At 47.2% G+C, this 24650-nt stretch overlaps 2 protein-coding genes, 1 long non-coding RNA gene and 1 other non-coding gene across 8 annotated transcripts; 2 read left to right on the top strand and 2 right to left on the bottom strand.

Moving 5' to 3' along the window:
- Positions 1-3692: 3692 nt before the first annotated feature.
- Positions 3693-5498, bottom strand: LOC131510095 (IQ domain-containing protein F1-like). Of its 2 annotated transcripts, XM_058726740.1 has the most exons (4): positions 5409-5498; positions 5120-5230; positions 4923-4985; positions 3693-4149 (listed from the first exon to the last, which is right to left on the bottom strand). In XM_058726740.1, the coding sequence occupies exons 1-4, from the start codon at positions 5409-5411 to the stop codon at positions 3703-3705; spliced, it is 624 nt and encodes a 207-aa protein (XP_058582723.1). In that variant the 5' UTR covers positions 5412-5498; the 3' UTR covers positions 3693-3702. The 2 variants fall into 2 exon arrangements, with proteins under 2 accessions (XP_058582723.1, XP_058582724.1); XM_058726741.1 differs by lacking the exon at positions 5120-5230.
- A 56-nt stretch (positions 5499-5554) lies between these two features.
- On the top strand, positions 5555-14249 carry LOC131510096 (uncharacterized). The gene is made up of 3 exons (XR_009260896.1): positions 5555-5623; positions 7401-7501; positions 14094-14249. It is a non-coding gene; the product is annotated as an uncharacterized LOC131510096 (long non-coding RNA).
- On the top strand, positions 8759-8867 carry LOC131511191 (U6 spliceosomal RNA). The gene has a single exon (XR_009261395.1). It is a non-coding gene; the product is annotated as a U6 spliceosomal RNA (small nuclear RNA).
- A 2428-nt stretch (positions 14250-16677) lies between the features above and the next one.
- Positions 16678-24331, bottom strand: RRP9 (ribosomal RNA processing 9, U3 small nucleolar RNA binding protein). Of its 4 annotated transcripts, none has more exons than XM_058726739.1 (16): positions 24161-24290; positions 23792-23874; positions 23525-23591; positions 21098-21207; positions 20665-20732; positions 20542-20583; positions 20153-20279; positions 19196-19320; positions 19021-19113; positions 18591-18691; positions 18377-18511; positions 18239-18301; positions 17943-18088; positions 17781-17860; positions 16959-17032; positions 16678-16845 (listed from the first exon to the last, which is right to left on the bottom strand). In XM_058726739.1, the coding sequence occupies exons 2-16, from the start codon at positions 23823-23825 to the stop codon at positions 16752-16754; spliced, it is 1359 nt and encodes a 452-aa protein (XP_058582722.1). In that variant the 5' UTR covers positions 23826-23874; positions 24161-24290; the 3' UTR covers positions 16678-16751. The 4 variants fall into 4 exon arrangements, with proteins under 4 accessions (XP_058582722.1, XP_058582721.1, XP_058582719.1 ...); XM_058726738.1 differs by having other exon boundaries at positions 23792-23880; positions 24161-24276; XM_058726736.1 differs by lacking the exon at positions 23525-23591 and having other exon boundaries at positions 23792-23880; positions 24161-24331.
- Positions 24332-24650: the final 319 nt, after the last annotated feature.

Raw genomic sequence — 24650 nt, 5'->3', positions numbered from 1 at the left:
AAGTTGTCTTCTTAGTCTTTCCCTTGGCCATTGTGTTTCTCATTATTGAGTCTAGGGATGCTTTTTTTCTGCGGTTGGTTTCCTCCAAAGCTTGGTGATTCTTGTTTGGATACTCATCTTTGTCTTGTGATTTCCTCTTTGCCTCTTGATGATTGCTATGCCCATGGGTTGCAAGGGAAGCATGGGGTGGGATCTCATGGTGGGTGGTCTCCTGGGCAGGAGTCTTGCTGTGCAAGGGAGTCACATGGTATCAGGCCCTACCAATCATAGCTCCTCCCTGGAGATAGTCCTTCTCTTGCCAACCACATGGCTCAGCTAGAGCTGGCTGCCCCTTCTATGGTTATATCCCAGCTAGTCCCCACAGTAGCCACCAGCCCCTGCTGCCTCCTGAATCAGCTGCTTCCAAGCTTGGAGGGACTGCATGGCCATTCTCTTCCTTGATAGGAGACCTTTTTTTAGAGCTTTGATATATGTTCTTTCAGTGTTTTCACATCTGCCTTCTGTCCTTTAAGGAGGCCACATAATTTCTGTCCATTTTAGTTCCCTTCCTAAATGTTTAGGTACTATTAGAGATTTTTAATTTTTTAATTTTAATTTTTTAAATGGTTGTTTTATTTTTGAAAGAGAGAGAACAAATGGGGGAGAGGCAGAGACAGAGGGGGACAGAGGATCTGAAGTGGGCTCTGCGCTGACAGCAGCAAGCCCAATGCAGGGCTTGAACCCACAAACCATGAGATCATGACCCGAGCTGAAGTTGGATGCTCAACCTACTGAGCCACCCAGGCGCCTCTATTAGAGATTTTTAAAATAAATATATTCTTTTTCTGTTATTCCTATGAATTTACACCAAGAGAAGAAGACCTGAACCTGTGTTCAAACATGTTGAGCCATTTTCTCATGGACGTTTTTCTGGTTTTCTTTATGGTCATGTTTCGTTGAGGTTTGAGATAAAAATGTTGAAGCAGATTTTAATGACTGGGAACTTTTTTCTGCAGATGGTTTTTCTCTGTTTTTAAATGGAAATTTTAGTTTCCTCTCATCCTTTCCCTCATTTTATTCCCTTCCCTTCCTGAACAATTTAGTCTGAAAGCCATTAGGCTGGGCAATGCAACATAGGTATACAAGGGCAAGAGAAACTGTGACACAGAACAGGGCGTGTATCCCAAGAGGGTGAGGAAGGTGTTGGCATAAGAGAGTTGCCAGTTTGGAACCCAGGCAGAGTAAAGGGGGGGTCTGGACATGGGAGTTCAAGGCCATGGCAGTAGTAGGTATCATAGCATGGACAAGATGAAGAGGGCATCCTTAATGGTATAGGAAATCAGAACTTGAGTACAGCAAGGAGGGTATCTGTGCAGAGGGCATCCTGAAATTTCATGTCAGCCCCAAGTTAGGTGAGAGGGGCATTCACAGAGGACAGCAACCAATTCGGGAAACTGGAGCCTGAGATACATGAAGAGGGTAATGGCCCAGCAGGGTGTCAGAGCTCAAGCAGGGTGAGGACAATGTCTGCATAGCCAGCAGCAGCCATGGAAGATTAATTACATACAGAGGAGACCAGATAAGAAAATGTATTAAGTATAATGGGGACCAGGTGTCTTAATCTTGGAAACAGGAGGTTGAAATATAGAAAATAGAAAATTAGAATGAACTCTGATTTTAGATTGTAATTGGAGATACCAGTGTGAACTCATACATTTCAATATAGATAGATGATAGATGATATAGATGATAGATAGATAGATAATGTGTGCTTGTGTGTATGCACAAACATATATTCCCTATCTCTGTGCACTGAGAGGGCCTGGGACCATTGCATCCCAATGATAATGAGAACACCTTGCTGTGCTCTCTGGGGTACTCTACTGCATCCCCAAATTTGCAGTTTTTCCCTGGCTGCCAGTTTTTAAGGTGGGTGTGACCCCTTTCCTTGTTTTGTTGCTGATGCTAAATTTTTTTGGCACTTGACCTTTGTGCTGAAAGATGAGAATCAGCTCAGGAAATGAGCTCAGAGAGGTAAAATGTGTCCACAGCCACACAGCAGTGAGTGGTGGAGTAAGGGATCTGACCTAGGGTTTGACTCCAAAATCCTTGCTCTTTACTCTGAGACACTGAACACAAGAGGGAAAGGTAGTCAAGGAAAAATACAGAAGTCCTTCAGAGTGAGAGACCAGAACCTGTGTGAGACACAGGGGTGGGACACAGAGGCACAGAGCTGGACATACAGAGCTCATGCCCCAATGCAATACAGAGAGCTGGAACCTGAGGCCTCCAGGCAGTATCTCAGAACCCTGTGAGCTGAAGGACTAGTTTGTCAGGGCAGAGTAGATGGAGCAGGACCAGATATAGGGCTTTTGAACTTGCAGTATTGATGGAGAATAACCCAAGACCCTAGGACCCTGTGTCTATAGGAAACCATGGGATAGCAGTGCCCAGATGGGCAAAGGGACAGTTTAACCTTGGCCTCTTAATGGCCCCTTTATCACGACCTAGGCCCCAATCCCACCCCAGGGGGGCAGATTTTCATAGGAAGTGACTGTCAGAGGCCCCAGCTCCAGCTGGACCAGCCTCTGCTAAGACTGAGCCTGGGGATAGGGTGAGGGAGACATGGCTGATCCTTCTTAACTCTTTATCTGTGAGATGCTATGACCTGACACTCACTAGAGGGTTAGGCTAGCAGTGGAGTGCGTTCTTTCCCATCTCCACTCTGGTGGAACCTCCCACAGGTCTGAAGGGGAATGAATCCTAGCCTCCATTTGGGACTGGAGGATGAGTTTGAAGTAGGAATGCAGACTGGGGCTATGCACTCTTAACAATTTACAGTTTGACTCATTCTGACTTGGAGGCTGGTTATGAGGATACAGCCCCCAGTTGGGCAGGGAGTTTTGAAGAAGGTCATTGAGAGGATATGATTGCACATTGACTTGCAAGCTGGACCCAGGCAACTGAAGGCCCCTCATCCCCTCCCTTATCCTTGGAATGTGCATGCCACCCACCATGCCACAGTGGGAGCCTTTTTCAAGGACATAGCCTTGAGAGAGCGATGTGGCATTGAGAACATCTGGACAGTGTATGTGTCTGAACCCTGTTAAGGCTTATATATAAACTTTTAAGATTCTGGCAGGCAGGTGAGATCTACTCACCTTGCAGCCACACAAGACAAGCCTCATACATAAGTTCATTTACTTATTAAACCTGCCACCTACCAATCTGAAATAGCCTGCCTCCTCCTTTCCATCTCTCCTTGCCCTTTGTAATGGGGGCCAGTTTATGAGCCAATGGGAACCATGATCACAGAGCTTGGGGTGGGTGGGCTCCTCTCATTCATGCAGGTGAGAGAACAAGCCCTAAGCAATTAGACCTAAGTGGGTGAATTCCCGACAAATGTGTTGCCATTGCCATCACTAACCCCCGCCCCCACCAGGCCTCCATTATATGCAACCTTGGGGAGGGGCACCATTTACATGAAGGATGCTCCCAGAGTTGGCCAACATGACAGATAGGTTTCACCAACTTTTCTACTTATGGCAGACCTTGCTAATCAGTCTCTCCTCAGTCTGGACAAAGGCTCAGGATCCTTCCCCTTAACACACTCAGGCCTTTGGACAACCCGGCCCATTCCTCAGTGCCAGATGTGAAGTATCTGCTATCATGTGCCCTGACCTCCTGGAACCTGTCAAAGAAAGAGCCTGGAGGAAGACCACTTCACTGTTTTATTGGGAGGGGAATACACTCTGTCACAATGCAAGGCCCTGAGCCCAGCAAGATCTCTAGCTCCAGATGCAGCTGGTTGGCAGTGACTCTGTACTGGCCCTTGATGAAACCCTGGGAAGCACAGGAGTGGCACCTCCAGTAGGCCTGGATAATGCGGACAGCATTGAGCAAACGGCAATAGCGCCTCCGGATGCGCCACATGCGGACCCAGGACTGCAGCTTGACTGCCGCCCACTCCTTCCGTGTAAAGGTCTCCAGTGCTGTCCGCCGCCTCCTCTCCATTAGCTTTGTCAGGATGTGCTTCCACCAGCGCTGGATGATCAGCACTCTGATTACCGCGTGCAGTAGTGTCCGGCGCACCAGGGTGCCTCGCCACCAGGCCTGGATCTTTATGACTTCTTGATTACTGGTAGAAGGCTTATTTTGATTTCTTGGGATCTTGCAAGAAAAAAAAAGGAGGGGGCGTTTTGAGAATGTTCCCTACCCATTTGAGTTTGGGGGCATGCCAGAAAGGGGCCCAGATTCCCTATCTACAATCAGGCCTTCTTCTGAAGCTCAGGAGCACTGGACAAGGCACTGGCTGGAACAAGAAGACCAGGTAGGTGTCCTGTCTCTGCCACTCTCTGGTTAATGGACATGGACACAACATGTTGACCTCTGAATCTCAAAGTCCCCATCTGTAAAATGCAAGTACGTCTGCCCTGTCTATTTTATATGGATTAAGTTGGCCAGCCTAGGGCAAGAACACATGACCTATGGGTCAAAAAGTTACATGTTCCACCTGATCAAGACCTATGATCCTTCCCTTCAGACTCCACTCACCTGCTAGAGAAGTGGCATCCTTTGCTAATCCTGTCCTTTCATCCTTGACTCCAGCTCCAAACCACAACCTGCTCTCTTCCTCTGTCATGTTATGGTATTAAGTATCCCCCACCCCATAAAGTTTATTTCTTATCTTTTCCCCATCCTTACTCTTCTTGACTTTCACATTTTAACTCTTAATTAACAAGCAAACATATATGCACATGCTCGCTCTCTCTCTCTCTCTCTCTCTCTCTTTCTCACACACACACACACACACACACACACACACACACAGACAAATATTGCTTAAGCTCAGCTTTCCATATGTTGGCTATTCCATTCCACAAACACAGCCCCTACATTCCCAGCCCCAGCCCTGTGTGGTCTTGGAGGATAGGGGCTCATACTTGTCTAGCTTTCTTATCAGCACCATCCACTATCTGTGTCTCAACTGTATTTACATCTTCAGCCTGAAAAAGAAATGGGGAAAGAGGACAAACAAGAATGAGTTTATTCCTTTCTTAGTTCTAGACCATGCAAAAAACACTAGCTATGGGCACTAGGACACAAGGACCAGAGACATCCAAGTCAAGTCTCCTCCCACCTCTACATTATTCTCTGAGGTCAGTGGTACTGAGGATAAACTGGTCAGTTCCTCTTTCTGCTGAGACTCATCTTCAGTGGGTTCATTAATATTTTGAGGCTGGTCCTTCTCCTGCAATCAGCAGTTAGGGAAAAGTCAAGAGTGAAGCTGTGTTCCCTCCCTCTGCCTTCAGTATCTCTAGCTTCCAGGGCTTCCCAGAGTATTCATATGCCAGGGGGATCCCCTTATCCTAAGAGATTTATGGAGACATCCCTAAAAAGCCTGGTTTGTCTGTCTCTCACTTACTCACCATTGGATTGGGTGTAGATGGTTCAAATCCCCTCAGGTCTGTCTTCCTCTAGCCATGGATGGGTAGATGGAGTGGAGGGGGAGACCTATGATGTCATAAGGGCAGCTGTGACTCAGGCACAAGGATGCTCCCAATAGTTGAGCTGCATCTAAGGAAAAGACAAAAGTGCTGTCCATTCTTTTCTGCTGGAAATGGCCAAAGCCCTGAATACAAAAGTAAGACACTAGAATATTGGCCCACTGATGTACAGGTGTACAAAAATAACCAGTCATTGATCATATCCCTAATTGGTAAAAGTGAGGATTGATTTAATTGTTAACAGTCCATTTATACTCAGAGAATACTAATAAATTATAACTGTAAAAAAATGAATTTAGGGGTGCCTGACTGGTTCAGTCAGTAGAGCATGTGACTCTTGATCTCAGGGTCATGAGTTCAAGCCCTATGTTGGATGTAGAGCTTATTTAAAGGAAGGAAGGAAGGAAGGAAGGAAGGAAGGAAGGAAGGAAGGAAAGAGAGAGAGAGAGAGAGAAAGAAAAAGAATTTTTTTAATAATGAATTTGATTTATATGTACTGATGAGAAAGTGTATCTAAGATATATTTGTAAGTGAAAAAGTTGGAGATCATTATGATCCCATTCATGTAAGTAAAGTCATCAAGATACACAATTATACATATACAGTAAATGCATATAAAGGGGGAGAAAGGTATATGTACCAAATTGCTACCAATAATTACCTTGGAAGAGTTGAATTGTTGAACCACCCATTCAAGGCCCAGGAAACTCCATGAAGCTTCCAGGACCACCTGGGGCCCCCATTGCAGACTGCAATGAGCTAAGGTGCCCTCCTGTCTTCTTCCCTGAGGGACTCAAGGCTACATTTTATGGTGAGGAGTGGCCACTATAGAAGTTCTTAGCTGTGTTCTTAGCTCTGAACCATACAAAAGGCACTTGCCACAAGACCTCCCCACCTTTGCCTGTTCTTGTCCTGTGAAAACCCACCTGGTTAATGTGAGTCCCTGGTAGCCCCTCATAGTCACAGCCCCAGGTGTCACTGAAAGTGCATTTCTCATATCTTCCAGAACACTGAGGTGAGCCACATGACTGAGCAGTGGGGAGGAACTGAGAGAATATCAGGTAGGGCTCAAAATGTATCAAAGGGATGTGGGTCCTTCTAACCAGACTCCTTCAGGAAGCCTGCCCACAAGCCACTGAGAATGCCTCACCTGCAGATTCCCCAGCTGGCATATGGACATCTCTAGCACTCTGTGCCACTCACCCCATACTCCCTTACCCATGGCTGGCTCCCTGGGTAGGCCTCTGAGGATGACGAGTAGAAGCCTTTGCAGATGGCCAGTGAGCATGCATACAAAGCCAGTTGACTCTGTGGGACTGAGAAAGAACACAATTTGAACATTCAGCACTGCTCCAGGGAAAGCAAACAGGAGGCTATCAGAATTCAGCCTGGCTTTATAGGATTGAGAGAAGACATACAATCTTAAGAATCCTCTCGAGAAGGAATAAGAAGTATGGAGCAGGTATATTTATTTTTGAAGGAGAGAGAGATAGAGCATGAGCAGGGGAGGACTAGAGAGAGAGGGAGACACAGAATCCAAAGCAGGCTGCAGGCTCCAAGCTGTCAGCACAGAGCCCGACACGGGGCTTGAACCCACAAGCCATGAGATCATTACCTGAGCTGAAGTCAGATGCTTAACCAACTGAGCCACCCAGGTGCCCCACCCCCACAAAATTTAAAAGCAACAAGAGCAAAATTTTCTCACATATAAGGGAACCTCCTTAAAGGTATCAGTGGATTTCTCAGCAGAACAGGCCATGAGAAAGTGATATATTCAAAGATATGATATATTTAAAGTGCTAAAAGAAAAAAAAAAAAACCCTGCTAATCAGGAATAAAGCTGTCCTTTAGAAATGAAGACAAGATAAATACTTTCCCACACAAAAGCTGACAGTTCATCTCTCTCACCACAAGACCTGCTTTACAAGCAATGCTGCAAGGAGTTCTTCAAGCTGATATGAAAGGATGCTAATTAATAACAAAAACATATGAAAATATAAAGCACACTGGTAAAGGTAAGTAAACAGTCAGATTTAGAATACTGTAATATTGTAATCTGGTGGTGTGCTAATCACTTAACTTTAGTACAAAGGTTAAAGGGCAAAAGTATTAAAAATAACTATAGCTACAACAATTTGTCAATATATACACAATATAAAAAGATGTAAATTATGACATCAAAAACAGAGTTGGGGGAGGAGTAAAAGGGTAGGTTGTATATACAATTGAAGTTGTTATCAACTTAGACTATAAGATGTTTTATGTCAGACTCATGGTAGCCACAAGGCACAAACATACAGTAGATACACAAAAGAAAAAAAAGGAAATCAAAGCATACCACTATAGGGGCACCTGGCTGACTCAGTCAGTAGAACATGTGACTCTTGATCTTGGGGCTGTAAGTTCGAGCCCCATGTTGGGTGTAGAGATTGCCTAACAAAAAATAAAATCTTAAAAAAAATTTTTAAGCATACCACTATGGAAAAACATCAAAGAAAGACAGCAAGAGAAGAAAGGAATAAAAGAACTACAAAAGAGCCAGAAAACAATAAGATGGCATTAGTAAATCTTTACCTATCAGTAAGTACTTTAAATGTAAATGGATTAAATTCTCCAATCAAAAAGACACAGAGTGGATAAATGGACAAAACAAACAGAAAAGACCCAGGTAATGCTAGTTAACAAAGACTCACTTAAGTTTCAAGGACACACATGAGCCTAAAAGTGAAGGGATAGAAAAAGATATTCCATGCAAAAGGAACCAAGAGAGAACAGGGGTACGCACTTAGACAAAATAGACTTACATTATCTGATTTCAAGACTTACTGCCTTGGAAGACTATAAAGTTACAGTAATCAAGACAATGTGGTTTTAGTGTAAGAAGAGACAAACAGATCAATGAAACAGAATGAAGAAGCCAGAAATAGACTCACATTTACACAGTGTATTGATTTTCTTTAATGTATCAAGATAATTCAGTACAGAAAGGAAATGCATTTTCAATGAGGAAAAAAGAAAAAATATTGACCCCTATCTAATATCATAGACAAAACACACCCACACGTGATGTGTCATAGATCTAAACAAAAACTAAAGCTAAAACTATAAAGCTTCTAGAAGAAAAACCATGAGAATTATTTTGTGACCTTGGAGTTGACAAAGATTTCTTAGACAAGACAGGGAAAACACTAAGTACAAAATATTGATAGAATGGACTTCATCCAAATTAAAACCATTTGTTTATCAAAAGACAGCATTTTTAAAGGTCAGCTGGGTGCTCACTTGGGCAACCCATACACTAAAATTGGAACTATGCAAAGAAGATTATCATGGCTCCTGTGCAAGGGTGACATACAAATACATGACATGTACCATATTTTTCAGTATGGAGACCACAGTCAACACACTGTATGGCATATTTGAGAGGTGCCAAGAGAGTAAATCTCTTTGTTTTATTATTATTTATTTTATTTTATTTATTTGATGGGGGAGGGACAGAGAGAGGGTGAGAGAGAATCCCAAGCAGGCTTCACACTGCCAATGTGGAGCCTGATGTGGGGCTCGAACTCACAAACTGTGAGAACATAACCTGAGCCAAAATCAAGAGTCGGATGCTTACCGACTGAGACACCCAGGCGGCCCTCTTTTTTGTTTTTGTTTTTAGATGTTATTTATTTGTTTTGAGAGAAAGAGAAAGAGTGCATGAGTGCAAGTGAGGGAGGGGCAGAGATAGAGGGAGGGAGAGAATCCCAAGCAGGCTCCATGCTGTCAGCGTGGAGCCTGAAGGGGGTGGGGGGGTTGATCTCATGACTGTGAGATCATGACCTAAGCCAAAATCAAGAGTCAGACACTTAACTGACTGAGCCACCCAGGTGCCCCTGAGAGTAAATCTTAAAAATTCTCTTAACAAGTTAAAAAACTTCTGTAACTGTGTGGTGACAGATGTTAACAAGATTTACTGTGGTAAGCATTACAATATATACAAATATCAGATCATTATGCTGTACACCTAAAACTAATATAATGTTGTATGTCAATTATACCTCAACTTTTTTTAGTCACAGGCTAAAGAAAAGAATATTCATGGGGCGCCTGGGTGGCGCAGTCGGTTAAGCGTCCGACTTCAGCCAGGTCACGATCTCGCGGTCTGTGAGTTCGAGCCCCGCGTCAGGCTCTGGGCTGATGGCTCGGAGCCTGGAGCCTGTTTCCGATTCTGTGTCTCCCTCTCTCTCTGCCCCTCCCCCATTCATGCTCTGTCTCTCTCTGTCCCAAAAATAAATAAAAAACGTTGAAAAAAAATTAAAAAAAAAAAAAAGAAAAGAATATTCACTGTATATATTATATATACATAGAGACAGAAAGAGAATGTGACAAAGGTCTTTAGTCCAGGATAGAAAAACTTCTGCAACTTAATAATAAAGATAAGCAACCCAGTAAAAATGGGCAAAAGACTTAATACTCCATAAAAGAAGATATACAAACAACCACCAAACACATGAAAAGTTTCTCAACATCGTTGCTTATTAGGGAAAGTCAAAACTTACGCTACAATGAGATACCACTACTTATCCATTATAATGGCTCAAATGAAAGAATTTTTAAAAACTGAGACCAGGGGCGCCTGGGTGGCGCAGTCGGTTAAGCGTCCGACTTCAGCCAGGTCACGATCTCGCGGTCTGTGAGTTCGAGCCCCTCGTCAGGCTCTGGGCTGATGGCTCGGAGCCTGGAGCCTGTTTCCGATTCTGTGTCTCCCTCTCTCTCTGCCCCTCCCCCGTTCACGCTCTGTCTCTCTCTGTCCCAAAAATAAATTAAAAACATTGAAAAAAAAATAAAAAAAAAAACAACTGAGACCAAATGTTGGCAGAATGGAATGACCAGTTTGGAAATTAGTTTGGCTGTCCCTGATAAAATTAAGCATACACGTACACCTGTTCTGTGACTCAGCAATTCCACTCCTTCATATTTACTTGAGGGAAATGAAAATGTACGTTCACAAAAAGACTTGTACAGGAATGCTTGTAGCATTACATTCATAAGAGCCAAATACTGGAGACAAGTCAAATGTCTATAAATAGGAGAATGGATAAATATTTTTTATGAGTATACTCATAAAATACTATTAAACCATAAAAAGTAAAGAACTAACAATACATGTAATAACATCGATAAATCTCCAGACATTATGTTGAGGGGAAAAAAAGACAAACACAAAACAGAACATTTGTATAATTCCATACACGAAGTTTGATAACAGGCAAAACTAATACATAGGGATAGAAATCAGAACCAGGGTTGCCTTTGGGAATTAGGGCAGATTAGAAAGAGGCATGAAGGAATTCTCTGGAGTGATAGAAATGCCCTATATCTTGATAAGGTACAGATTTATGGGATGTATGCATTTGGCAAGACTTATTTAGCTGCACATTTAAAATTTCTTCATTTCACTATACATAAATTATAACCTTGATTTTTTTAAGATAAAGTTTAAATAAAGCCATTTTCAAAAAAAAATAAGAATTCAGAAAACAAAATTGCTAACAGATTCACATTAAAAGAAATGTTGAAGGAAGATCCTATATGGAAGCCCACATCAGCAGGTAGAATTGAAGGCCCCAGAAATAGTGAACGTTGGGTAAATAGAAAAGACCATCTTTTTTCTTTCTTTAAGCTTTTTATTTTAATTCCAGTATAGTTAACATACAGTGTTGTATTAGTTTCAGGTGTACAATATAATGATTCAACAATTCCGTACATTTCTCAGTGCTCATCACGATAAGTGTACTCTTTAATCCCTATCACCTATTTCATCCATTCCCCCACCCACTTCCCCTCTGGTAACCATTAGTTTGTTCTCTATAGTTAAGAGTCTGTTTCTTGATTTGTCTCTCTCTCTTGTTTCCCCCTTTGTTTGTTTCTTAAAAAATTTTTTTAATGTTCTATTCATTTTTGAGACAGAGAGACAGAGGGTGAGCAGGGGAGGGACAGAGAGAGAACGACACACAGAATCCAAAGCAGGTTCCAAACTCTGAGCTGTCAGCACAGAGCCCGATGCGGGGCTCGAACTCACAAACTGCAAGATCATGACCTGAGCCAAAGTCGGACGCTTAGCCGACTGAGCTGCCCAGTTGCCCCTGTTTGTTTCTTAAATTCCACATATGAATGAAATCATATGGTATTTGTCTTCCTCTGGCATTTCACTTGGCATTATACTCTCTAGATCCATCCATGTTGTTGCAAATGGTAAGATTTCATGTTTTTTATGGCTGAATAATATTCCTCTGTGTGTGTGTGTGTGTGTGTGTGTGTGTGTGTGTGTATCTTTGTCCATTCATCTGTCCATGGGTACTTGGGTTGCTTCCATAATTTGGCTATTGTAAATAATGCTGCAATAAACATAGGGGTGCATATATCCTTTAGAATTAGTGTTTTTGTATCCTTTAGGTAAATACCCAGTAGTGTGATTGCTGGATCATAAGGTATTTTATTTTTAAATTTTCTTGTAATTTTTTTAATGTTTATTTATGAGAGAGAGATAGTGCAAGAACAGGGGAGGGGCAGACAGAGAGAGAGGGAGAGAGAGACAGAATCCGAAGCAGTCTCCAGGCTCTGAGCTGTCAGCAGAGCCTGATGCGGAGCTAGAACCCATGAACTGTCAGATCATGACCTACACTCAGGTCAGACGCTTAAACGACTGAGCCACCCAGGTGCCCCTATTTTAAAATTTTTGAGGAACCTCCATACTGTTTTCTACAGTGGCTGCATCAGTTTGCATTCCCACCAACAGTGCACGAAGGTTCTTTTTCTCCACCTTCTTGTCAACACTTTTTTTTTTTTTAATCCATTCTGACAGGTGTGAGGTGATATCTCATTTATTTGCATTTCCCTGATGAGTGATGTTGAGCATCTTTTCATGTGTCTTGGCTATCTGGACGTCTAGAAAAGACCATCTTTTTTTTTTTTTAACTTTATTTATTTTGAGAGAGGAGAGAAAGAGAGTGTGAATGGGGGAGGGGCAGAGAGAGAGGGAGAGAGAGAATCCCAAGCAGTCTCTGTGCTGTCAATGAAATGAGAGATTATGACCTGAGCTAAAATCAAGAGTCAGTGGGAGCACCTGGGTGGCTCAGTGGGTTAAGTGTCCAACTCTTGATTTCGGCTCAAGTCATGATCTCATAGTATGTGAGTTCGAGTCCCACATGGGGCTCTGCACTGACAACACAGAGCTGCTTGAGATTCTCTCTCTCTCCCTCTCTGCCCCTCCTTGTCTTGTGCTCTCTCTCTCTCAAAATAAATAAATAAACATTAAAAAAAAAAAAAAGATTCGGTGGCTTAACTGACTGAGCTACCCAGGTGCCCCATAGAAAAGACCATCTTTTAAAATTTCTTTAAAATACCATGGAGTCTGGTGCTGGCAAGATGGAATAAGGGCATTACAGCTAATCTTTCCCAATGATGACAACTAAAAACTATGGCTAGAATACCAAAAGCAACTGGAGGGGCACTGGGATGGCTTAGTTGGTTGAGCACCTAACTCTTGATTTCATCCCAGGGTCATGAGATTGAGCCCTGCTTAAGATTCTCTCTCTCTCCCTCTCCCTGTGCCCCACTCACATGCCCTCTCTCTAAAATGAACGTTTTTAAAAAGTTGGGGAGATGGGGCGCCTGGGTGGCTCAGTCGGTTAAGCGGCTGACTTCAGCTCAGGTCACGATCTCGCGGTCCATGAGTTCGAGCCCCGTGTCGGGCTCTGGGCTGATGGCTCAGAGCCCGGAGCCTGCTTCCGATTCTGTGTTTCCCTCTCTCTCTGCCCCTCCCCCATTCATGCTCTGTCTCTCTCTGTCTCAAAAATAAAAACGTTAAAAAAATAAAAATAAAAATAAAAGTTGGGGAGAAAGCAACTGGACTCTGAAAAGTGGACGATAGCAGGTAGATTGGGGAAGAAAGACAAAATTTGAACTGTCAATTTGTTTCCACATCAGAGCTGAAGGTGTCTCAAAACACAGAATTGCACTAGTGTGGGTGGCAAATGATCCAAGAGAAAGCCCCTCTTTTTTACCAGAGGGTCAAAAAAAAGGCACTCCTCAAGCCAAAAATTATGGACAGCATCCCTTCCCCCACCCCACCCCCCATTTTCCTGTTTTTGTTTTCTCCCACAGCTCTGCCCCATGGCAAAGTCATAGAGCTGTCACAGTGGTAGCACCATGAGCTTCTGAAAAATCATCTCCTTGGCTAGAGGAAACATCCAGGATACAATCCAGAATTACTCAATTTACAAAGATCTAGGAAAATCTGATTAATTCTTAAGGAAAAAGACATTTAATGTTACAAGTATCAGACAACAACGTTTTAAACAGTTGTAACTATTTTCCATGATGGTAAAGGTGAACGCTTTCTAAATGAACAAAAACATGGTTCTCAGAAGAGACATAAAAACTAAAATAAAACAAAAGAGGGATGCCTGGCTGGGTCAATCGGTAGAGCATGCAACTCTTGATCTCAGGATCATGAGTTTGAGCCCACCATTAGGTGCAGAGATTACTAGAAAACAAACAAACAAGGGTCGCCTGGGTGGTTCAGTTGGTTAAGTGTCCCAACTCTTGATTTCGTTTCAGGTCATGATCTCATGGTTCTTGAGTTCGAGCCCCACATCAGGATCTGTGCTGACTGTGCGGAGCCTGCTTGGGATTCTCTCTCCCCTCTCTCTGCTCCTCCCCAACTCGTGCTTTCTCTCTCTCAAAATAAATAAACTTAAAAAAATTAAAACAAAAAACTTAAAGAGGAACCAAGTGGAAATTTTATAACTGTAAAATACAATATCTGAAATAACTCACTGGCAGGCTCATTAGCAGAATGCAGACGACAGAGAAATCAGTGAGCTTGAATATAGAGCAACAGGAATGAAATAATCCAGAGAAATAATATTGTGAAAACAATTAAAAGAGCCTCAGCAATCTGTGGGACAATATTAAAAGGTCTAACACTTATGTTATTAGAGTCCCAGAAGTAAAGAAGTTGATGTAGAAAAAACTTCTGAAACAAGGCTAAGAACTGCCCAAATTTGTGAAAGGCATAAATTTACAAATTCAAGAATCTCAGCAAATACCAAAGGGGATATACTCGATCAACAACAAAAAAGCAAACAACCTAATTAAAAAATGGGCAAAGGACTTGGATAAGCATTTATCCAAAGAAAATATCTGAGTGACCAAGAAGTGCATGAAAAGATCCTCAACATGATGAATCATTAGGGAAATGCAAGTCAAAAGTGAAAGGTGATACCACCTCACACTCATTAGGATGGCTCTATCAAAAAACAAAAACAAAACAAAACAAAAAAACCCAAGTGTTGGCAAGGATGGGGAGAAATTGGAACCTTTGTGCACTGTTGGTGGGAATGTAAAATGGTAGTCATTGTAGAGAACTGTATGGAGGCTTCTCAAGAAATTAACCATAAAATTCCCATATGTCGCAGCAATTCCACTTCTAGGCATACACCCCCCCCAAAAAAACCGAAAGCAGAGTCTTGGAGAAATATTTGTACAATTGTGTTCAGAGCATCATCATTCACGATAGCTAAAACATGGAAGCAATCCATTGGTGGATGAATGGATAAACAAAACGTGGCATATACGTACAATGGAATATTATTCAGTCTTTAAGAGAAAGGAAATTCTGACACCTGCTACAGCATGAATGAACCTTGAGGACATTATCTGAAGTGAAATACATCAGAAATGCCATCAGTCACAAAAAGACTAATAGCGTATAATTCCACTTATAGGAGCTAGTTGTAGTCAAAATCGTAAGTAAAATAGTGGTTGCTAGGGGCTCGTGAGAAGGTAGCCTGTGTGTGTGTTGGGGGGGGCGGGTATTATTTAATAGGTATAGAGTTTCAGATTTGTAAGCTTTTGGCAGGTGGACAGTGGCAGCAGCTGCACAATGTGTAGGTACCTAATACCACTGAATTGTATGCTTAAAAATGGTAAATTAAAAATTAAAAGTAAAGGTAAATTAAAAAGTAAAGGTAAATTAAAAGTGGTAAATTTTGTTGTGTATTTTAACACAATAAAAAAGAAAAAGATGTATTCAAGAAAACCATGCCTTGGGGCGCCTGGGTAGCTCAGTCGGTTGAGCGTCCGACTTCGGCTCAGGTCATGATCTCGCAGTTTGTGGGTTCGAGCCCGAGCCTGGAACCTGTTTCGGATTCTGTGTCTCCCTCTCTCTCTGCCCCTCCCCCACTCACACTCTGTCTCCGTCTCAAAAATAAACAAACATTTAAAAAAAAAAGAAAGAAAACCATGCCCACACATGTAATTAAACTGCTGAATATCAAATCTCAAGAAAAATCATAAAAGCAGTCAGAAGAAAAATGATGCATTACTTAGTGGGGAGCAAGGATTCAAGGGCTGTGGATTTCCCCTAGTAGGAGCACGCCCATAGGAAAGGGGTTAGTATATTAAGGTATACTTCAGTGTTGCTTTGCAGTGTCTTTCAGGAGGTATGTTTATGCCATCATTGAGCTGAATTGGAGGAGAGACACATGAAATGAATTCTATCGACGTCTTCTGACCTCGAACAGGATTTTTGGGGGTTTGATTTGAACCTGACGCCGCTGGCCTCAGAAGAATGAGGGCAGGCAGGAGCAGATCTGAGGGTGAGGCCTCAAGAGCATGGGAGCAGGAGAGAAGCCTGTGGCTTCCTGAGGGGACCACACTATTCCTAAGTCTGACACTTGTCCCCAGGCAATAAGCAGTGTAGCGTGTCACTCCCACCCCAGGGGCAGTCTGTCCCCTCCAGGTTCTTGACCTGGCCCTGGCAGGAATGGCGGGGGTGGGGGGCAGGTCACCCTGACACCCTGACTTGTAGGCGTAGTGGTCTTGTCAGTTCTCAGACTCCACAGCCAGCCCCAACACATAATTGGACAGCTATGGCTTCCTGGCTGAGAGGTCAGCTTCTGACACCTACCAGCCCAGAGCAGTGGGTAGAGACCTGGCCTAATAAGATCACAGAGGATACTTAGGGACCAGGGGCTTTCTGAGGTCTCCATCCCCAAGTTCCATGGAAAAGGATAAAAAGCTCTCTGCCATCAGAGGGGCAGAATGGAGACTGTGGGAGCCCTGTCCCTCCCTGGCCTTTTCCAAGCCACAGTCCCACCATCACCCGCTGTCCCCGCCCAAGAAGCTGCAAGAGACAAGGCCCAAAAGAGGAGGCTTTTAATACAAAGAGGGCAGGGCCTGGCCTGGGAAGGACTTAAATAAAGTGGAGAGGAGTCAGGAGCCGGCAGTGGGGGGCCTGGGGGCCCTGCGGAGGGGGATGATGCAGACGGAGTTCCGAGCCTCTTTGATGCGCCACCAGCGGCCAAGCCTGCAGAGGACAAAACGAAAGGAGCAGCTGAGGCCAGGCCCAGCCCCCACCACCCCCAGTCCCACCAGGTAGCCCAGCCTCACCACCCTCACCCCTCCAAGGATGCCTCATACCTGTGCTCCTGCCCCACCCCAGCCACCAGGAAATCCCCAGAGGTGGAGAACTTGAGGCTATTGATGAAGCCCACCTGAGAAGAGGGAGAGACATGGGAAGATGTGAGAACAGATTCCCCCAACACCACAGCCCCAGCCTCACAGCCAAGGGCTTGGCGTCAGCAGGCCAGGTTAAATCCCTGCTCTGCCTCCTGCACCCAGACCAGCCCTTGACCTGTCAGGGCCTCAGCCTCCATACCTGTGAGGTGGATGATAACAGAGCAGCAGCTGCACAGTGAAATTTGTGAGGATTTAAGGAGACAGTGTATGCCAAGTATGTCGGGTGTCAGGGGTAGCCCAGGGCTTAGCTCCTGGCTGTGGGATCCTAGAGACCCCATGACCATCACCAAGCCCTTCACTGTCACCAGATGTCGCTGACCATCCTGCCACTGTCCCTTAGGGTGCAACACGTTCACAAGCCCTAGCCTGGTGTCAATCTGGCACCAGCCTCACAGAACCCATCACAGCACCAGGCCCTCCATGGCTCTGCACACAATGTTCCCTGCCTTGTCCCTGCCTTGTTCCCCTGCACCCAGGACAAGGTAGGGAGTAGAAAAGGGGAAAGGGGAGGAAGGGAAGAAGGAAGAGGAAAAAGGAGGGAGGGTTCCTGTCAGGTCCTATGCTAGGAGCTGGGACTATAAAAAAGAGAAGTCATAGCTGGCCCTGACCTGAGGAGCCTCCATTCTGGTAGGAAAATACAGTAAGGGTCTAATTCCAGGGGCCACGAGCTCCTGGGCCTCGGGACTGTTGTAAAGACAGGCTGGGCACTAGAGCCCCACTCACCAAGGGAATGTCACAGAGAGGGTCAAGCCGTCGGAAGCCCTCCCCACACTGCCAGAGCCGCACGCAAGAGCTGTGGGAGCCTGTGGGAGACGGGGAGACAGTGAGCACCCCCACGCCAGCCCACCCTGCAACCCCCTCCTCCCTGCCTCAAAGAGCACCCACCTGTAGCCACAAGGTCCGTGTTGAGAAGGGCTGCCACTGATGACACCCAGAAGGGCTGCTCCAGGCCTGGCTCCCCCCGCAGCCCATGGGCCTCACGCTGCAGGGCAAGTGGCCGCTTCTTAGAGAGGCCCCACAAGGCCACAGAGCTGCGAACGGAGAATATGATCATGAGGGGCTGGGGTAGGGCAGAAAGGCCACTCAGCGGAAAGGAATCACACCAGCCGCACAGGGGGATTCCAGGAGGCAAGTCCAGGAGCAGTGGCAGTGGCACGAGACATCCAAAGGGCAGTTCTTACCCATCATCTGCACCGGACACCATGTGCTCCTCATTGATGAGCTGGATGCTGTCGATGGAGCCCCTGGCAAAAGGAGCAGTAAGGGGCATGGCCCCTCTCCCAACACCCTTCCCAACCCGGCCCAGCGGATCGCCTTACTGGTGGCCATAGAAGACAAGCTGGGACTCCTCCGGGATCTTCCACACGCGCACCGTCCCGTCTCGGCCCCCGGCCGTCACGCAGCACTCCCTGCTCAGGGCATCCAGCGCGGCCACGGCGTCCTGGTGCCCAAAGCTGGAGGGGGGCAGAGGCAGGATGGGTCACACATGAACAAGCACACACATCCGCACACCCTCTCCCCGCACACACTCACAGTGTCTCCACATAGGAATTCTCCGCCACATTCCACACCTTCACAGAGCGGTCGTGGGACGTGCTGTAGAGCTGGTGGGTGCCTCTGCGGAAGGCCAGCCCCTAAGGGTACACAGAGAGTAGGTGAAAGGGGACCTGGACTACGGCAGGCGAGACGGGTCAGGCCCAGGGAGGACTTCCCGAAAAGCAGGTCACAAGGCACAGGAGTCAGGGCACACTCCCTAACCATCAAGCAGCTGCAGACTTCTCAGAGGGCTCCCTGCTTCTTAGGCAAGCCCACTCAGCCTCTCCCAGCTCTTTCCTCTCCCTTCACCCCTTTATGTCCTTTACAGTGCCACCGACTGCACAGAAGTACAGGTTCTCTGACCTCAAGGACCCCCTGCCTCATTCACCCCATCACCCAAGCACCGCCAAACATCCATAGTTCCTACCGACACAGCGTCCCGGTGTCCCGTGAAAGTGTACAGGTGCCGGCAGCTCTGGGCCTCCCAAATGAAAATGAGCTTGCTGCGGTCACCCGAGGCCTGTGGAGATGATGACAATGGCCCCAGGCACCCAATGTGTGCCCCGGCCTCTCACCCACTCCCAGGGCCAACCCTGCCTTACAAGGTACTTGCCGTCAGAGGAGATGGCCATGCAGAGGATGTGGCTGCCGTGGCCAGGGGGCTGCCCCTCCACACCCTTCTTGGCTCGTGGGATCACATGAAGCTTCCGTCTGCTCTCAACACTCCCTAACACCAGGAAAGACAGAGGCTACTGTGACGGAGGAGAGGACTGGCTGGCAACCCCCTCAAGGGCAGTATGGGGCTGTGGAAAAGGTCGTGGCCTCAGGGCCAAAGATCTGGCTCAGCCACTGTGAGACCCTGCACAAGTCCCCTCAATTTCCCCATCTGTTAAATGGTGACAATAATGCCAAAAAGCAGCCACAAAGCCCCAAAGAAAAGGACAGGATGGAGCTTTGGGACCAAGGGTGCACGTTCTTCTGGTTTCTCCTGAGGAAAGTACTCCGCTGTCAAAGGGGAGACCCAGGAGGACCAGGAATGCAATCCCAAGACTGCACAGGGCCTCAGGTACCCTCCAGCTGCCCACCTGCAGCATCACTCCTCATTCAATCATTATCCTGCCTCATCATCCCCAGTGACAGCAACACAGAGTCACTAGCGCCACTCCTGGGCAGAAGCTTCCATTGTCATCCAGAAAACACTTCGTTTTTTTTTTTTTAATGTTTATTCATTTTTGGGAGACCAAGAGACAGACTGGGGGAGGGGCAGAGAAAGAGGGAAACACAGAATCTGAAGTAGGCTCCAGGCTCCAAGCTGTCAGCACAGAGCCCGACGCAGTTCTTGAACCCAGGAAGCACGGGATCACGACCTGGGCCGAAGTTGGATGCTCTACCGACTGAGCCACCCAGGCGCCCACAGAAAACACTTCTTCAGGAGCGAACTTACCTCCAGAAGCTTTCCCCATCAGGCCTCGGTCTGCCCTGATTACTCCCTCCTCCGCAGACCAGCCCTCCCCAAAGACCCCTGGTGAGGCTGCACCCCCACCCAGCTGCTCACTCACACTTGATAATGGTGCAGTCTTTGGCAGCAGAGAAGATGGCTGAATCGTCAGGGGTGATGACCACGCATGTGATGGAGAGCTGGTGCCCCCGCAAGACTTGGATGTCAGCCGGGGCTGGGGCCTGAATCTGGTGGGCAGGGCTGGGTCACTGCGACAGGGGGCAGGAAGGCCCCGACACACACACACACACACACACACACACACACACACACACGCCATCCTTTCCCACCACCCTGACCAGAAGGCAAAGTGGACACAGAACTGCAAGGATCAGACCCTTATCTGGTCCGTCCCGTCTGCCTTAGTGCTCACCATGTTCCAGAGCAAAGAAAGACCCCCACGGCCTGAGTCCCCAGGCTTACTTACACCAAAGTGCCCTGCCCACTCACCTCCTTTGCCACCGACTTCTGCAGCCTGCCTCTCTGCTCGAGCTGCACAGAGAGGAAAGGGTGAGCTCCCAGGAGCAGGGCCAGCCCCACCCTTCTCTCCTACCACCTTCCCTCTACACTCACCACATCCTCCTTCAGGCGCCCTGCCACCTGGTCCTCCTCAAATGCCTGGGCCTCAGCCTTCTCCTCCTCTGTGTAAGGACAGACCAGACCAAGTAAACCGAGGCCGAGACTCCACTTCTCCCTTCCCATCCCCACCACCACCACCTCCATCCTGGGCCCCAAACACTCAAGCTGTGTCCCATGGAAAGTTTAGGATGCCTTGGGCAAAGGAGGGGTCTCCTCCTGCCTACCCCCTGCCTTTACTTAGAAATAAAGTAAGCTGAAGGTCTGGCCCAGCCCAGGAGGCCCATTACTCTCCTAGCCATTCTCCCCCAGGGCCACTGGCACCAGGAGCTCTGACAGCCCACCAGGTACCTGCATCAGTCACCCATCAGGTACAGCAGGCAGCCTTAAGCACAGACCCTGAACTCACAGGCCCAGTGCATGGGCTCACCTTGTTGCCTGAGCTGCTCCAAGTAGAGTTTGGCCAAGCGCAGCTTCTTTTCCTGGGCTGTCTCCTCCAGCTCCTCCTCCTCTTCCTCCTCAGTCCTCCTGGGAGCTAGGCTGGGGGTGGGGAGGGGCTGGCTCTGAGGGAGCTCACCCCGCTCCTCTAGCCTCTAGGACCATGACTCGTTGCTGCTTCCCGACACTCAACCGCCCCCATCCCTGCCAGCCCTCATGGCCAACGATTACACATGTAGAAAACCAAAAGAGGTGACTTACCAAATTGAAAGGACCTACCCAGTGCCCGACATAAGGGTGAAAAGAGACCCCAAACCCAAGAAGATCACTGTGAAGTTTCTCAATTCTAGAGGGAAAGAGAAGGTTCTACAGGCTGCTGACAAAAGGTTACATACAAAGGGTCAGGAATCAAAAGGCTTCAGAAGTCTCAACAGCAACACTGAAAGCAGGCAGGCAAAGGAGCCTCACACACAAAATTCTGAAGGAAAATGTGAACTCCTGGAAGGCCATGCCAGTTACTATCAGATATACAAGGTGCCACAAGATTGGTCTTTTCTACACTTCATTTAAGGATGGGGATGTGCTCCCCAAACAAGAGGATAAACCAAGAATGAGAAAGGCATGGGAGACAGGGAATAGGAGATCCAACATGAAAAGCAGAAAAGGTAAATCCCAGAACCACCCCCAGACAGGGGAGCAGCCAGCCCAGGTCTGAAAAAAGGACCCAAGAGGCAGACACGCTGGGATGTCATTGCCTCATCCTCACCTTGGATGCCGCCTCACTATGGATGCCATAGCACCATCCTCTACCTTGAGGACAGGATTCCAGGTAAAGCTTAACTGGTCTTGGCTTGACCTTGTGCTGAAGTTTCTGCTTTCCCTTCTACGCCCCACTCCCTACCCCAGCTGAGGGCACTCTCTTTACTCAAGATAAGTCCTACTTTGACTTGCTCCTGGGAGCTAGAGGTAGGTCACAGGAACCGTCCCTTCTGATCACATGCCTAAAGATACCTAGTCCCTGTCAAATGCCCCAGTTGTTCCCCAGGACTCATTCATGACCCTGCCCACAACTTGCCCAGAAAGGACCTTGGAAACTCTCAAGGAAGCCGAAGCTAAATCAGGTCACAGAGACCATTTAGTACTCAGTGCTCAGCAAGCCTTCAGCCAACAGGGTTGGTGGCTGCCCTGCTAACCAGCCAAGGTTAGAACTTGCACTCCGTTTACCCAAACTAATCGGTCTATTGTTTAGGGGTTCACACATAGGAGACAGAACTCTAAAGGAAAGCAAAGAAAATATACATTGTATTGTATAATTCCACTCATTTGATGTTCTGGAAAAAGCAAAATCCAGGGACAGTAGTTAGCAGGGACTGGAGGCAGGGCAGTAACTGACCACAAAGGAGTGGGGGGGAGTTCTGGAGTGTGATGAAACCCTTCTATACCTTCACAGTGGTGGTCGTTATACAACTACATGTGTTTAACTCACAAACTGTACGCTAAAAAAGGTGAATATTACTATATGTAAATTGTATCTGAATGAAAAAAATGAAGAGAAGAAGGAGGGGAGGGAGGAAGAAGGGGAGACCAAAGAAATGATTAACTCAAGTCAGGAATGCAGTTGGGGCTTCCAAGTTTCCGCAAATGGTCTAGTTCCTAACCTAAGGGGTGGGCGCACAGAGGTTCATCATTTCACCACTGCTCCCTATAGTACAAACGCGTTTCATGAACTCTTCTGTATCTCATACATTCACAACATATTCTTTAAACGTTAAAAGTATTTGGCACAGGGCCAGACACACACCTACCCAGAGTAACCTTGAGAGAAAATATATATCTCTGTGAGCAGGTTAAGGTCAACATGTACTCAGTTTTAGAAGGTGAATTTCTAAGGCCAACTCTAGGATCCATCCCCTGATATGACAGACTCCATTCCACAGGCTCAGGACTTGACACTTTGCTGGCGTCCTCTGAAACCCTGCATCATGCCCCACCCCTGTCACCTGCAGAATGAGGGAGGTATTAAAAGCCCTCCACAATCTGGATGCAGCCAACACCTACCTTTCCATCCTCTCCATCTCCCAGTCTGGCAGTTTTACATACAAATTTGACAATTTACATACAAAAAGCTGTAGACTTTTCTCTGATCCCTGAGTGTCCTCCCTACCTCTACATGAGGGACTCCTCTTCATCTCTCCAGGCCCTATTTAAATGTTCCCTCACCTGTCTCCAGAACACAGAGCTGTAGAATACACATCCTATTACAACACGTTTTGTCTTCACCTGCCTGCTGATCTCTATTCTCAACAGTAAAGCCAGTACCTGGCGTATGTTGAGAGTCAGCGGGGAGAGCAGCAATTGTGAAATTGTGGGAAAGCAGATGAAGAACTAGCAAGCATTTCTTGCATTCCACTTCCCTTACCAGCCAGTCCAGCCTGTGCTCAGGTCCCTGCCAATGAGGGAGCTCTCACTGGTCTCGCATTGGGACCCTGCAGGGAAGGAGATGAGACTTCTCAATCTCCTCAAGATGAGACCTACTCATCCGGGTTAGAACTGGAGGAAAGAGCCAAGATCTAAGAGCCAAAAAGGCGGGAAACCTGGGTTCTAGGCCCAGCTCTGCCCACACTCACTGAGTCTTCCATACACCATGGGCCTCAGTGTCCCCTCCCCCCAGTGGAAGAGAGCTCACCTCTCACTCTCGGAGTCGCTGGAGATCTCCTCATTCATCTTGCCGCCTCCCTTGGACTTGCCCTTCTCCCCGGCAGAATCCGCCTGAGAATTAAATAATCCTTTCGTTGGTCAAGGGTCCCAACCACCCCGGCACTGTGCAAGAGCCCTTTCCGATCCCTCGAGAGCCGCGGGACTAGGAAAGGCGGTGGCCCCCCGGCTCAAGTGCAAGGCCTTCCAGGATTTGGCCCGCGGAGAGAGGGACGAAGCTGACTCCAGCTGGAATCCCGAAAAAAGGGCCACGGAGGGGCCGGGGGCCTGGGTGTCCGTAGGAGATGACGGTGGTCCCAGTAACGGGACTGACTCTGGCCTGCAGAAGAGCCAGACTCACCTTCCGCCGCCGCTTGCCGGCCCCTGCACCGGCCCCGGCCCCGGCCCCCGAGGCCGACCTTCCGCGTTTTCGAGCCGCCGCTGCCGCCGACATGCTGCCCACCTTGCGTGTAAGGAGAACTCCGTAGCAGCCACGGAGAACTCACGTGGCTGCTAAACCCAGGCGTTCTGGCAAGACTCCGGGCCCGGATAGGCTCCCATTGCCCGGTGGGCCCCGCCTCCCACAGCTCCATTGGGTCCTTCTGTAAACTCTGCCACGCCCCCCAAGCACCCATAGGGTAAACGCTTGTGCCCACGCCTCCAACAGTTCCTACAGGCTCCCGCGCCAGTCTCCAGTAGGTAGCAAGCCTCTCCGGGCGCTTCCGGCACAAGGCAGTGGCGCGTGCGCCCTGCTTCAGGCTGACGTCCAAGGGCGGGTCGGAAGAGACGGGCTTTCTCTGTGTTTGCAGCCCTTGAACGCTGGGAGGTGTCAGAGATGCAGGGTTTCACGT

This window comes from Neofelis nebulosa, chromosome 4 (genome assembly GCF_028018385.1).
Source record: "Neofelis nebulosa isolate mNeoNeb1 chromosome 4, mNeoNeb1.pri, whole genome shotgun sequence".
Lineage (NCBI taxonomy): Eukaryota > Metazoa > Chordata > Mammalia > Carnivora > Felidae > Neofelis > Neofelis nebulosa.
The sequence above is the reverse complement of the archived record's forward strand: the minus strand, read 5'-3'. Positions and strand labels throughout refer to the sequence as shown.